The sequence below is a fragment of the Leptonychotes weddellii genome, chromosome 13, assembly GCF_054177405.1.
Source record: "Leptonychotes weddellii isolate Sample4059 chromosome 13, ASM5417740v2, whole genome shotgun sequence".
NCBI classification, from domain to species: Eukaryota; Metazoa; Chordata; class Mammalia; order Carnivora; family Phocidae; genus Leptonychotes; species Leptonychotes weddellii.
In genome coordinates, this window is record NC_138381.1 from 70,614,839 (window position 1) to 70,630,539 (window position 15,701).

General features: G+C 35.6%; 1 protein-coding gene across 4 annotated transcripts in view; it reads left to right on the forward strand.

The window, feature by feature from the left end:
• Nucleotides 1-15,701, forward strand: part of MED13L (mediator complex subunit 13L) — a 302,766-nt gene that overhangs the window by 228,651 nt on the left and 58,414 nt on the right. For all 4 annotated transcript variants that reach the window (XM_081802120.1, XM_081802121.1, XM_081802122.1 and 1 more), the window contains 4 exons: nucleotides 7,206-7,351; nucleotides 9,891-10,085; nucleotides 10,478-10,666; nucleotides 14,390-14,555. In XM_081802120.1, coding sequence (XP_081658246.1) covers nucleotides 7,206-7,351; nucleotides 9,891-10,085; nucleotides 10,478-10,666; nucleotides 14,390-14,555 — 696 coding nt within the window. The remainder of the gene's footprint in view (nucleotides 1-7,205; nucleotides 7,352-9,890; nucleotides 10,086-10,477; nucleotides 10,667-14,389; nucleotides 14,556-15,701) is intronic.

A 15,701-nucleotide genomic window follows, 5' to 3' on the forward strand; every position in this document is an offset into this window, starting at 1 on the left:
GTTTTCATTGCTGTTGCTAATGGGGTATTTTTTTTTTCCATTATATTTTGTAAATGGCATGTGGGAACACAGCTATTGCTGATTTTGTGTCTACCAACCTTAAGAACTCTGTTGTTACTTCTATTAGTCTATCTGTTTACATTGAAAAAATCTGAGAGAATTATGTCATCTGCAAATAAAGATAGTATTACCTCTTCCTTTTCGATTTTTTACCTCTTTCTCTCATTACGCTGACTTGGACATCTAGGACAGTGTTGTGTATTAAGAGGAGATATCCTTGTCTTGGGTTTTTAATAGAGTATCCTTCTAAAGTTTTAACATTAAGCAAGGTAATTGCCTTATCTGTTTAAGTTAGATAGTTCCTTTCAGCTCCCAGTTTGCTAAGAGTTTATTTTTTTAAATAATGATTCTTGGATTTTTTTTGAGTTTTAATATATGCTTTTTTTTCTCTGTGTGTTGAGATGGATTCTTTGATTTTTCTCCTTCATCTGTTAATGTACTGTATTACATTAATAGACTTGCTGATGTTAATCCATTATTTTATTTCAACATAAACCCCACTTGGTTGTATTGTAGATCTCAGGATCACTTCTTTTTTATTTATTTATTTATTTATTTATTTATTTGAGAGAGAGAGAATGAGAGACAGAGAGCACGAGAGGGAAGAGAGCAGAGGGAGAAGCAGACTCCCTGCCGAGCAGGGAGCCCGATGTGGGACTCGATCCTGGGACTCCAGGATCATGACCTGAGCCGAAGGCAGTCGCTTAACCAACTGAGTCACCCAGGCGCCCCCTCAGGATCACTTCTTAATTCAATTTGTTATTATTTAATTTAGTAGTTTTGTGTCTTTGTGAGTGAAATTGTTAGATGTGACTTTCTCTTTTTGTAACTAATTATATCAGGTTTTACTGTCAAAGCTGTGCAGGTCTAAAGGAAAGATTTGGGAGGATTTCTCCTATTTATCATTTGTTAAAACAGTTTGAATAGAGAGACTGATTGTTCCTTGAAAGTTTTATAAAACCTTCTAAGCTGATGTTGAATTGGGTGGGCGTATTTCTTAGTTATTCTTTTCAAAATATTTTCTAAATCTTCTATTTTCATAGAAAATTATCCATTTCATGTGTTTGAGATTTATTGGCCTAAAGTTACGTAAAAGTATTTTCATCATTAAAACATTCCTACTTTATCTGTGGTTACTTCCTCTTTTGGGTTCCCAGAATTGTTCATTTGTGCCACTCCCCCCTTGCACAGGCATGTTCCCTACTTGCCTTCCCCAAATCAGTCACCCCAGTGGTTTGTCCTCACTTTACTTTGCTCAGAGAACAAGTTTGGATTTTGTTAATCCTTTCTATTGCTCTTCTTCTTTTTTCCCCCTATTTTATTAATGTGTTTTTGTCATTATTTTCATCTTTCTGTTTTCATCGAGTTTTTTGCCCCCCCCGCCCCGCTCCCCAACTTCTTGATTTGAATGCTTATCTCATTTTAAGATTTTCTTATAGGCATATGAGGATATAAATTACTCTGTAAGCACTGTTTCTTGCAGATTTTGACATGTATTATTTTCATTGTCATTCAGTTTTAAATATTTTGTGATTTCCATTGTGATTTCCTTTGTAACCTCTGATTTATTTAGAGAGTACATGTTTAAGTTTCCAGACAAAGGGATTTTATTTTAACCTTTTTCTTCTTTTAAACTGTTGATTTCTAACTAAATTGCACTGTGATTAGAGAAGGTATATAGTCTGTGTGGTATCAGATCTTTGAAATTTAGGACTTATTTGTGTCCTACTAGTACCTAGTCCATTTCTGTACTTCTTACATGTGTTCTTGGAAAGAGAATAGATTGTATTTCTGGAAAGCCAGCATATATACTCAATTTTACATATTTTTGTTATTGCTGTTTTTTTTGTTAGTTTTGTTTTCTTAATAATTTGCTTATTTTATTAAATACTGAGAAGAATATGTTGATATCTATTAATTGCAGATTTGTCAGTTTCTTCTTGTTCTACCAATTTTTTTTCTTTTCATATTTTTAAGTTCTATGGCATACCATATGGCTGTGTACATACACATTCAAGATTGTTTAAATTTCTTGTTGAATTCCTCTGTTTATTATAATATAATGATGAACCTAAGTTTTAAAAATATTTTATTGTTTTGTTTATTGTTATTTCTCTACTAGCTTTATTTTAATTTGGATTCACCTGGCATATCATTTTCTCCCTTTCATTTTCATTCTTTTGGGGTGGTTTTATTTTGTATGCCTTTTGTAAACATATATAGGTGGATTTACTTGTTTCAGCTACTTTGACGTATCTATCTTTTTGATAGGCAGAGAATGAACAAATAAACCGATCTTTCCAAATTCATCTTATACTAGTCTTTTTCATTTTCCCAGTGATGCAGCCATAATGCTTCTTTATATATATACATATATATTTTTTAAGATTTTATTTATTTATTTGACAGAGAGAGAGAGCGAGAGAGGGAACACAAGCAGGGGGAGTGGGAGAGGGAGAAGCAGGCTTCCCGCCGAGCAGGGAGCCCGATGCGGGACTCGATCCCAGGACCCTGGGATCATGACCTGAGCCGAAGGCAGACGCTTAACAACTGAGCCACCCAGGCGCCCCCACAATGCCTCTTTATAAAGTTTCTTTTAAAATGCCAAATGCTCTCTAACTCAGTTCGTTTGCACATGTAGTTGTCTCTTCTTGGAATGGTCTTTACCATGGCCCTCTGTTTTAAAAAGCAAGCCTCAGTTTAAGCGCTCCCCCTTTTCTTAAGAGAAGCTCTTCTCTGACCCATCCCTTTCTAAAATAGCATCCCCCTTATTTTCCTAGTACCTGATTTCTTTTATAGCACAAAAGTTGTTTTTTCATAGATATTTATTGGTGTGACTATAAATACTATTATTACACTAACGATTTTCCTTACATGTTGATTATTTGATATTAGTGAACAGGCGGGGTAAAATAAGGCAGTACCCCTAAAAGAGTAACATGGTCCAGAGAAGGTCTCTAATGGCTGAGGAACCTGGAGCAAGTAAAGAAGAAGAAATAGACTGTTCGTGAATGGGAAAGAATTTGAGTATGGGGGTACCTTTACCTAGAAAAGGAAATATGTAGTCCTCCAGGACTCTGGGAGAGGGTGAGAGAAGTGTGACTGCAGACGTATTTAAGGTATAAAAGAGGTTAAAGAATTGCCTGAATCAGACCTGATTTTACTGAATAAAGAGTGGAGAATAAATGGAGTTGAGAAGGTGGTGGAATACTTGTCAAGAGGTGTGCCCTAAGAGAACAGGGTGAGGCTCCAAGTTTAGTTTGACTGAAGTTAGCAGTGTTGCTGGTTCTGTGTTCATGTGTTAGTACCTTGTGGTCCACAGCATTAGGGGGTTAGTATAAATGATGCAGGGGTGGGTGTAATATGCGATCACACTGATGAGTGAATATATTCTGCGGGGGTGAGTGTAGCATTGATTGAAGGTAGAATGTCATGAATGTACTGTGAACACCATGTTAAGAAGTAGGGAATGAACTCATCCACCTGTGCTCTAAACTAGTGTGACTTTGGGCACAGTCTTCTCCGTGAATTAGAAAGGCGTTGAGCTTGATCAGCCCTTTTCAGTTTTCACGTGATGAGAGTGTATGAAAAAGATGAAATTGAGTGAGTAATGGTTAGGGTAAAAGTAGGTGATGGGTGCGAAGAAGCAAGTACAGGTATGGAGCTTGTAATAAGTTTTATCTCCTAACTCTTAATAATAACACTAACATAATGTATCTGTAATTGTTTTGTAGAGTCCCTTGTTTTCAGTGTTCATTCACATTATCTGACTCCTTTTACCAATGTAAAGGTTGGTAGGGATATAAGTTAATACCCCCCATTTATAGATAACCTAGTTAGAACAAAGAACATTAAATTTCAAGTCAAATTCCATTTGTGCCTCATTGGCAAGCCAGACTTTTTAGCCCTGTTTCCTTATCTGTAAAATGAGGAGGGTTTTGTATCAGACTACCTGAATTTTACTTTTAGGCAGGTGTCTAGATCAGAGAAATATGACACTTGTTATGTATCTGCATTTTATCAAGGGATTTGACATAATCTTTCAGATTTTCCTTTGTAGACAGGAAATAGTGAATGGGTGGCAGCACCCTAGTGAATTTGTAATTTGGGAGCTATCTGATAAGATGACATAGGATTCTATTCTCAGTGCAGTCTTTTTCACCATTTTTGGCGATGACATAGATAAAGATATTGATGGCTTGCTGATCAAATAGCCAGTACGTTGGATAACAGAATCAGAATCAAAGATGATCTCAGCAGGCTTCAACTAAGAGCCAAGTATGACAAGATGAAACACCATGGATTCTTCTAGTGCACGCCTGTAGTTGGGCCAACAAGCACACTGCACAAGGATTGGAGTCAGGGGCTTCCTTCAGATCTTGCCTCCATTACTCTCTGTGTGACATACGGCCGCACATTCAAAAGCATAAAAGGATATGAATTGTGAATTCTCTTTCTCCCCCAGTCATGCCGTGTCATTCCCCAAAGGCAAATAGGATTATTAGGTTTTTAAAGTGTATCCTTCCAGAGAAATTTTATGCCAGTGTAAGCAAATTGTGTGTGCATATATTTCTCCCCCTTCCCATTTTATACAAGTGGGAGTATATTATTCACACTGGTTTTGTACCTTGTTTTTTTTCCTCAAATTTATGACTTTATGTTGGAGGTTTCTGCATGTCAGTGTGATCATTTTCTTTTAAGTGGTTGCACAGTATTACTTTATAGGGATGAATCATAAAACATAGTTTAGTTAGCCAGTTCTTTACTGATGGACATTTTTGCTGTTTTCGGTATTTAACTATTACAAACAATGCTGTAGTCAATAACTGTATAATAGTTTTATCTATGGGACAAAGTCTTAGCAGTGGTGTTGCTAGGTCAAAGGGGAATTGTACTTTCTAAAGTCATTGTCATCCCTGCCCTCCTGTGTCACATAATCTTAGAAAAAAACAGAATTGTATAGCTGGAAAGGAATATAAATACCATCAAGTTTAGTGGTTCCCAAAGTATGGTCCTTGGGCTGGGAGTAACAGCAGCAGTAACAAATGCAGATTCTTGGGGCCCATGCTGGGCCTCCTGAATCAGAAAGTATGAGGGCCCAGCAATTTGTGCTCACAGTTGATTTTACATATGAGGAAACTATGATCAGAAAGGTGAAGTAACTTAGCACTTGTCTCAGGGTGTGACCTCTGACTTCTTTTTGAAACTCTTTTGGACCCATCATGTCACATCTTTCCCCCTTTTGGAATTTCCAAACTACATGCTGTTCTTAACAACATCTGCCCTAGCCTCATGCCCTCTCTCTTACTTTTTCCTTTCTCTCTACTACTGAAATCCTATTTTCATTTGTTTCTGTTTTCCTGAAGCACTTGGATCTTCCAATTTGAAAAAATCAGTACATCTTAGCCTTCCTATGGTATTTTGTTTTTATTTCTATTTCTGTATTAGTGTCTGGCTTTATTTTATTGATATGCATTCATATCAGTCTTTTGTTAGCTTATACATATGCTCCTTGAGGGCAAGGATGATGTTTTATTTATCACTTTAGGCCCCTTACACCTTCCTTGCATTTACTAATTGATAGATAAATGTTGGTTGCGTTTCTTCTCATGCACAGTTGGGAATCAGTGGAATAGATACTCTGTGTTACACTCAATACCTGTAACTCTAACCAGTTTTCTTATAAATATGCTATTGACTACACAGGACAATAGACATGATAGGGGTAAGTCAGCTCAAACCCTCCACTGAAGTTCATAGATGGAAAATTAACCAATATGTAATCAGCAAATCTATATTTTGGTTCTCTTATGTGAGAACTTTGGTTCGCTTATCATCCCTATGTTGTGTGTTGAGGTTGATACGTTTCTAATAAATAAAGGACCATGCATTTTTATAGTTGATACTGTCTTATACCTGTATACATTTAAATTGTAGGTGTCATTTCCACCCTGTGAACTTAAAACTTAGAAGTATGGTGTCAAGGGGATGTTTAAATTTTTCAAAATTCTTAAAAAATTTTAGTTACTATCTTGTTTACTCTGTTGTGCTAAGTATCAAGATAGGTATTTCTATCATTGAAACCTCATATTCTAGTAAAACACAACATTTTCTCAGATTATCTCAACATATTTGTCAAGGAAGAATATAGATGCTTCCCTGTGTGATAGAGTGAAAGTTTTATCATTTTTAGTTCACTTTTTCCTTAAACCATTATAATTTTATATCTAAGCAAAATTTAATGTTTTTAGTAGTACTCAAAGTGCAATTTATAATATTTTAGAGAAATTTTGAGAAGAAGCATGTCTTAGAGATGATTTTTTTAAATGGTAGTTGCCTGGCCTACAGTGATTTTGGTTCATCAGGCAAGTATTTTTTATGAGCTGTCTTGAGAAATGGAGATATTATCACTGGCGTAGGGCCAAAGTTAACAACTTTGAAAGAATGTGCTTCTGTAGTAATTTTGAAATTATTTTTCTCCAAGACACATCATTTTTACCAATTTTAGTTAACTGTGTGGAAAATGGAGAAGTGGAATGCTTTAATAAAATTTTGTGATCAGAAGTAAATTGTAAAAATTTAATATTAACAGCCCATTTAGAGACTTGTATTACCTTAGCAGTTGTATATTGGGAACTTATATACAACTGTGTCCTTAATTGCTATTTTTAGATGAACAATTTTAACCATGTTTAGTGTTGTAAGCTTATAAATTTGATGTTACTGTTATGTCATACCAAACATAAGCAAAACTATTTAATCTTTGTCCCCCAAATCCATTAAACGCCATTTCAGATACTAGTGCATGAGAAGGTAGAAAAATGTTATGATTCTTTTTTTGTCCTAGGAGTGTTTATAGTCAGCATAGGAGACTTTATGCAAATGAAACCGGAGGCAATCTGCACAATAGCTTTCTAAATTTCACAGTGCGGCATAACTATCTAGTATCTTTAATTTAGTTTGTCAGCAAGTTATTGTTATATTATTTGATCAAATCAGTTGGAAGTTTATGCTATTAATACCATCAGAGGCAAGCTTTGCTGGGTGATTGATAAAGTAAAGCTGTATCCCATATATAATTCCTGTGCCTAGCACTCATTTCCTACCAAAATGTAGAGTTGAGTTTCTCATTGTTTCTTTTTTAGTGAGCATTTGTCCTGTGCATTCACATTCTTTCTTCATGGGGAAAGTAATGTATGCACAAGTGTGGAGATTGCCCAACACCAGCCAATTTATTTGATCAATGAAGAGCATATACACATGGCTCAGTCTTCACCTGCACCATTTCAAGGTAAGTAAATGGCAATGTCCTGCCGTCTACCTCTCCTCCGCCAAGTGGATAGCCACCTTGCCCAGTAAGGTTTGCAGAATGAGATATTATCTTAAATGGACATTTTAAAGCTGAGCATAATGGTCAATTTCTGAAGAAGAAAGGAAAGACTACCATTTCATAATGAAAGCTTGCTAGTATTTTGCTGAAAGCTTAGAGCTTATCACATTTACAACATGGTCTTAGGTGAAGTTGTACTAAGGAATAAAATGTAGAGAATTGCCTTCAGAACAAAAGAAGATCAGTAAGTATTTGAAAAATAGAATACTATGAGTAATTGACATCTCTTAAAAATTAAAGGTTTTCATTGTTTTGTTTGTTCCATGGTTTCAAGCACATAATGACTTACAGAAAATTACTGTTTTTGAAATTTCAACCAGAATCCTACTTCTAGAGTTGTTTAGTTTCTTCAGTGATATTAATATCTTTATTGTTTCTTTTAATTAGAGACTACATTGTAGGTATTTGGTTGTAATTTAACTTAATGTGTATATTTTCATTAATTCTCAGCTAATCACCTAGATTTTACCAAAATAACTCCATGTCCCCTTTTTCTAATGATGAATTCTAAATCCTTAGTTTTGTTTTTGGAATTCAGAGTTTCTATGAATAACTTTTTAAATGTTATAATGTTTAAATGTAAAAATATTAGATTGAACCATCTGGAAAAATCGCTTCTGGTTCAATCTAATTTATTACTAGAGATGCCTGGTTGAAGTGGTCCTAGTACATCACAATGTAATTTTAAAAAAACACTGATATTTTAACAGATTTGACTAATATATTTTTATTGACATAATAGCCTGTCATGAATGTTTAGCCTGCGTATTACTTATGATTGCTTTTTGGTTTCCTACAAATGATTCTGATTTAATTTGATGAAAACATCTGTTCCTTGCCCTAAAAGATACTTGAGCCTTTTTTTTTTTAAGGTAGAAAAGGACATTGAATCCTCATTTAACTCTCTCCTAATTGTTACCTATTTTTTTTTTTTTTACCGCCTCTCTTTGTAATACATTTTAAACTATGTACTTTATTATTCTGTAGTTTTTGGTATTTGCTGTGTGAACTATAAAATTCAAAACCCAGTTCCCAAACTGTACACTTAAGAGTTGTACAGTATTTGCATATTATGGATTACCAGAATTATTTAATACTGTGTTTTGTTAACTGTGAAGGTTCTGAGGACCATCTAACTTCATTCTAGACTTTATCACTGAAAATAAAAGCATTTATTTATGATAAGAGCAGAAGGAATTCCTAGTCACGAGGAGAGGTAACTAACCTAAGTTGGGAAAGATAATATTAGCAATATCAGGTTTCCATAAACCACTTATTTTAGGTCTTACTGGTTTGTTGCTAATGCCTCGAATCATAGAAGACTTTTGTGGGATGTTATCCTGCTTATTTCTTATGATTGGTGTGGCAGAGGGACATTCTTAGGGCAGGTGTTGGCCTATAAATAATTATAGTGAACATAATTAACCATATTGATGTGGGAATTTCCTAGAAGTATTAATACAGAAAAATTGCCCTTGATTAAATATGTTGGTTGGAATCACTATTTTTATCCTATTTGGATCAGTGAGGAACAGCAGAAAGGTACCAAGAAATATGTGATGTCTACAGCTATCACTGTCTTGAATGATGTAATGTATCATCCAGCTGTTAAAAAAAAATAAAGCCATCCAAAGAAAGAACATCTCATTTAATGATTATGCTGAAATTTTTTAGAAATTAGGATTAAGAAAAAGTTTATTTCCAGAAAAGTATTGTTTGGAAGGTAAACCTCACCCCAAGGTTACAAAGTGGCTGGGTTATATGCAGCATCATGTTAACTACATTTTTGTGGCTAGCTCAGTGAAAATAACATCAGGTCAAACATTGAAAGAGAAAGATAGAGGGACTTTGAGACCTTTACTTGGAGTATAATAAAGTTTTATTTAGAGTTGTTTCGTTAACAGACCTTTAAAACAGTTGTAATTGAAATTACATGTTTCACACTTGGTACATCAAGACCTTTGCTATTACAAGTTTTATTTATATGTTATTTTTTAAATGACAGCAGATATTTAGGAAGTTTCAGAAACCCTGTTCAAGTGTTCCAGTCCTAGGCAGGTTTTGGGGTATATGTATTAAATGGTTTTCTTTTGTTATAAAAGATTCAGTGTTTGCATTGTATAAATTCTTATCCAACAGGTGTGTAGATGCTTTTGTAAATAGTTTATATATTGTGTGTTGCTACAGCTGTCTGGTAATTTTTTTTTTACCTCCCCCATTTGATTTCCTTAAAAAATTGACATGTGTTGAGAGGCGTATAGGTAAGAGGTACTAAAATGAGGAACTTTAAAAAATAAGACTTTAAAAGGAGTCAAGAAATAAAGGGCGATATCTAGTAAGTGAGGCTGGGCTTTAGCCTAAATGACCATGTATGTAGCATTACACTGAAGTAGGAGTTATTACTCTGATCTGTAACATACGGTTCTCCTCCCTGCCTTAGTACTGGTGAGTCCTTATGGCTTAAATGGCACGCTCACAGGCCAAGCATACAAGATGTCTGACCCAGCCACCCGTAAGTTGATCGAGGAATGGCAGTATTTCTACCCAATGGTGCTGAAAAAGAAAGAAGAATTGAAAGAAGACGAGGAGTTGGGATATAATGATGATTTCCCTGTGGCAGTCGAAGTAATTGTTGGTAAGAGAAAATATTTTGCCTGAAGAACTTTATTCGATCTTCTTCATCCTTCTTAATTTAAAAAGATAATCACTGAGATTCATCAAAAATAATCTCCATAATTTTCCCATCTTTTTTTTAATTCTCTTGGTACAGTGGTATATGCCGAGTAGTTATCTTGCCTGAAGCGCCAGGGGTCCCTGTATTCCAAATGCTATTATCATAATGTTGGAGCACATGTTTAAACAGCTATTAACTTAGGAAGGAATGGAGCACATCACTTTTGGCAGTACCTAACGAGCACCTCATTTTCATCATTGAGCTTTGACTCTGACCACTAGAATGATAAAGTTGGCAGCCTGGTGTGACCCTTTTCTCAGGCTTGGTTCACTCCTTGTTCTTTTTCCTTACAGGTGGTGTTCGGATGGTTTATCCTTCGGCATTTGTTTTGATCTCTCAGAATGACATCCCAGTTCCTCAGAGTGTTGCTGGTGCTGGAGGCCATATTACAGTGGGGCAGCAGGGCCTTGGTAGTGTGAAGGACCCAAGTAACTGTGGGATGCCTCTTACCCCTCCCACCTCTCCAGAACAGGCTGTCATAGGTGAGTACAATCCAGAAATGTACTCCTCCAGGTAGAGGAGATCACAGAAAACCATGTAGCTCCCTTGCCATGGAACAGATGAGTAAACTCACATTGAGAAATGCCTTATGCAAGAGGTGGAGGTAGAGTGACGTGGGAATTTTGCAAAGCAGAGGAGGAAAATTTTCAACAAACAGAATCAATGTGCTTCAGAATTTTAATTGTGCCCTGTTCATCTGTTTATTCCAGTTAGGCAGTGTAGTTGTTTCTCTTAAGTTCTGTACATACATCTGTCCCTTTACACACATGTATGCACATGCACACGCACAGACATACACAATCAGGGGACAAGGTGTAGGCTGCTCTTTTTTTTTTTTTCTTAAACAAATGGAGAACACTAGATCAGAAAATGGCTGAAGCATTTGCCCAGTTGGCTCTTGCCAGCCAGGGACAAGTCTGGGATAATTCTTTTCTCGTTACATTATAAAGGTACTCTAGCATTCAGAAGCTCTCAGTAAAACGCCTTGTTCTGTCAGTAATCTGTCTACATTACTGATAAGTATTAGTTATATATGAAACTTTAAAAATTTTCCTTCATGAAAAAATTCAGAAAGTGTTTAAATTGGGAACATTTTGCCATCTTTAGAGTAGTATATATTCTGTATTAACTTTTTGGTTGTTGTAGTTGACTTTGTTTTAATTGGAAATCTAGTCACTAAGGAAAGGATATTCATCAGACTTGAGCTGAAGTGAGATTATATATAGGCTTTTCAATGTGGACCATGTTAGCAAAAGCATCAGAGTAGATAAGGTCTTGGCTGCCGAACTGAAAACAGACTATCCAGCATGATACACACTACGTGGCTATTTTCATGAGATTAGATAAGACAGTATTTCAGAGTTTCTAGCATGGTGCTTGGCATGTGGAGGGTATTCAATAAATGTTCATGGTTAAGCAATATATTGGGGGCAAGTATAGACATTGTGATTGAGTGCACCTAATTTAAAAATCTGGCTATATAGCTTTTACTAGGTGAGTTGGCCTTATGAAATTCTCAAGCTTGGCCTGAGCCTCCATTCCTTCTCTGTTAAATACTATGTACTTGACAGAGCTGTTACACATACTAGGTAAAGTACTTGACAGCGCTCTGTAGACAGACAGCAAAGCAGTATATAAATGGTGGCATAAGCAATTTGAAGCAGTACTCAAAACACGATTATGTTATCTAGAAGGAGTTACTCAGATACGCTGTGGAAGGCATAGAAATGGGCAGCCGGCAGCCTCTGTCTTTAGGAGCCATGCAGTTGCTAAGACAGTAAAAGAAAAGGGAAATCCAACTCTAATATGGTGGAGCAGAGAATTTGGAAGATCCCCTGTGAAAGGATTTGCTCAATTTTTATTAAAAAAGAAAACAAAAAAAAAAAAAAGGAAAAAGAAAAAATATTTTACAGGCTTTTTAATAATCATCATAGAGAAGATATATTGATATAGAGACTAGAATTATCAGTATTTTGACAAATTTTGATGACATTTCCTATTGAAGTTTGGATTTTAAATAACTGCACTACATAAGTTGTCATCAGTTTTTGTTTATCTGTTTTTGTTTTGCCTGGTACTTAGGGATATTTGTATTCAGCTTAAAATTGAAAGCCTGCTGTATGCATGATGTCCTGGCATCTGATCAGTTAGGAACTCTAAATTTCACAGTTCAGAAACACCAGGTTTTGTTTACTGTGGTTTTCAGTGTGGACTTCCTAACTCTGGGTATTCAAATTACTTCCTCTCTGACTCTATGTATGTCATTGTGCTAAGCCCTGGGTAAATAAATCCCCTGATGCCTCCTCAGTCTCTAAAACAAACTAACTAAATAAAAGCAACTGGAATCTTTGTTGTAAAATGAATTTGTCTTAATTTTCACATCATGATACAATGAATTATAGCTTAGGACTCTTAATGCTCTATCAGAGACCATCCTGGTCAGCCTTGTCATTCTGCAGTTGACTAACATTGAGCATTGCTATGTTTTCCTAGATACAGGACAAAATGGGTTCCTTTTTCTCCTAAAATGGCCAAGAATCTCCTAGATTATCAGAGGACCTAGGAGGGCCAACTGGTTTTGGTGAAATCATTCATGCCTCATGTGGATAGGTGCCTCCGCTTGCGGTCTTTGGAGATAATTTTGAGAAACAGTATTCAATATATGTTTGACAGCATAGGGTATAGGTCTGGTCTAATTCCCTATGAGGTATCATCCACATTTTAGTTAAATCATTAAAAGCTACTGAAAAGCATTAACCCAACTTTAATCCGAAAAGATCATGCCTTATTTTCCTCACCCCTCTCACTTTTTGGTCATAAATTAATCCTGTATGATACCATGGACGTATGATCTCTTTAGCTAAATTGTAAGGTGTTTGGGAGCAAAGGGCTATATGTTTTACTTCTGTTTGTTTCACTACTTGTCCTACTTTTATAATAAGCATTTGAAAATCCATTGTAAAATTGAAACGAATTATTTTGTACCACAAACCAAGTCAGGGAACTTTTAAGATGAAAGCAATGAAAGACCAAATTTTTTGTCTCCTTTAATTTATCTAATTTGTAATATAATAATACTTTTATAGGGAACAAGCAATCTTCAGTTCCTGAGAATGTAAGCATTTTGATACTGGTTTTTGTTTTTTTTGTTTATTTATTTATTTATTTTTAAATAGAGCTAAGCCTAACCATTCAACTCATATAGTGGTTGTGTTCCAGCATATCAGGACTATTAATTTGTGGTATAAGGTTGTTTGTTTGTTTTTCCGATGAGGGTGGAGATTTCCAGAGTGCTTAAAATTGATTATTTTGGTCAAGATGTTTTGTATCATAGTTCTATTGAGAATAAAACCCACAATGTATTTATGAAGTCAAAGAGATGAAAGTAATTGAATCAGAATTTAATACTGGAAATTGACTTCAGTATTTGTCTTGTATGAGATAGAAATAGTAAAATACTCATAATATAACCAAAAACCAGTATTACCAGTAATCATAGTGGACCTAATAGAAAGAAATGGGAGTACATACCAACCATAGTTGGAAAAGCTAAGTGGAGTTATTAGAAACTAGTGAATAATCCTCTGATACAGAATGTCGAGATAACCTCTTTCAGTGTTTTAGCACTAAGATATTTCATAAATAGTGTCAGGCATAAGGACAGACAGTTCCACACACAAATTTGAAATTTGACCTTGTTAAAAGCTTTGTGCCATTAAGTTCTTTCTCCGACCCAGGGCGCTATGTGCAACTGTTACACAGCTTTTAAGCTAAATGAGCAGAAAGCTCCCTCTGCTGTCTTGTTCTGCCTTGAAAGTTATTTATTGCACTGTGGATTTAAAAATTTAAAACAATCTATTCATATTTACATGTTTAATACTGTGATGTATGAGCCTTTACAAGTAAGTTATCTCCAATATCTGTAGAGTCGAATGCCTCTGTATGGGTATGCCCTTGGGTTGTGTGAGTATGTGAGTGTTGATGTGATGAACTATTTTAGGGAGAACACAAAGAACCATACAAAGTGCCAGTACACACAAATTATGCTCAGAGCTACAGATAGTGTTATTGCCAGGGGGTAGGGGCAAAGCTACATGAAGAATATAAGTTTCAAAACTCAAAACATTTCTGTTAAGTAAGCTTGCAGTCTGTGCGTACTAGTAGACCTTTTCAGAATTTTTACATTCCCAAATTGTCTTTTCCAGGGGAGAGTGGAGGTACTCAGAGTGCGGTCAGTCACCTGGGCTCCCAAGACGGGGGGATGATAACTATGCACAGTCCAAAGAGATCGGGGAAGATTCCTCCAAAACTCCACAATCATATGGTCCATCGAGTCTGGAAGGAATGCATCCTCAACAGAACCCAGTCCAAGTATGACTTTTGCATTACGTCTGGATCATGGTTTAGTAACACCATCTCTTTGGTTACTATGTGAAGAGTGTCAATCACATTGTACCATTGTGGGACCAAACCTGAGGGGTCACTGGATTAGTAGATCATCTTTTTTAACATAATAGTGCCAAATTCAACGCAAGGATGTTAAAGATGTTTACTTGACTTGATTATCTAGGAAATTTTGACGTTCCTGATTATCTCAAGATTGGCACATCTTGAGATTGACATTTTTTAGCACAGATAGCTTAGTACAGTAGTCAGTGGGTTTGGTTTTCCTTCGTATACCAATTTATGAATGTTTTCTTTTTACAACGGGAGATGACCTTTGTCACATTTTCTTTGACATTGGCTGTCTGTTTTTAAATGACAATACAGTTCTGAACTGAACTGATGACAGAGGGGTATTTACCACCTGCTGTGCTTCTGTTGGTTGATTTGGGGAAGCCATGTTCTTTTCTTCCCCTACCTGACTTTGCTTCCGTTCTCCCTACCTCTCCTATTGCTCTTCTCCCTGCCTTCCTTAACATATTTTCGGAAAAGAGGAAGAATTGATTCTAAGAAGAGACTGCTGGTGGTGATTATTTTAATTACATGAATGATAACAAATAGTCAATAAATACTCTTCCACTTACCAAGATTTATGTAAACATATTCAGCATATTTTCACATACTTGATATAACTGAGATGTCCCCTTTCTGGAGTGAGGCAGTAAACAAAGGAGTTTTCGTTCTCTAGAACAGAATAAATTTGGACACTCTTGCCAAAAACTGCTAAAAAGTCCACTCCTTTTACAAATCAGTTAAATGTTTCTTCAGTCACTACTGCTTAAGAGTTTTACATGCAGATATAAAACCTGTCATGTGGATCTAGCTTTTAGGAAATTCATACTATATATTTGTTTCTCAGTGAATTGGTTCTAGAGTAGGCTCCTGCAGAAGATACAGTACATAAAATCTAAAATAATTGCAGTGGGAGATTATATGTCATGTTCTAGAATTAAAAAGGTACCTTAAAAATGATCCTTTGCTCTAGAATAATTGGTACAGATGTTTTCACCTCTATCTACAAGCCTGGATAATTTCCAAGTTAACATTTTCTTTTTCTTTTCCTCTCATTTACTG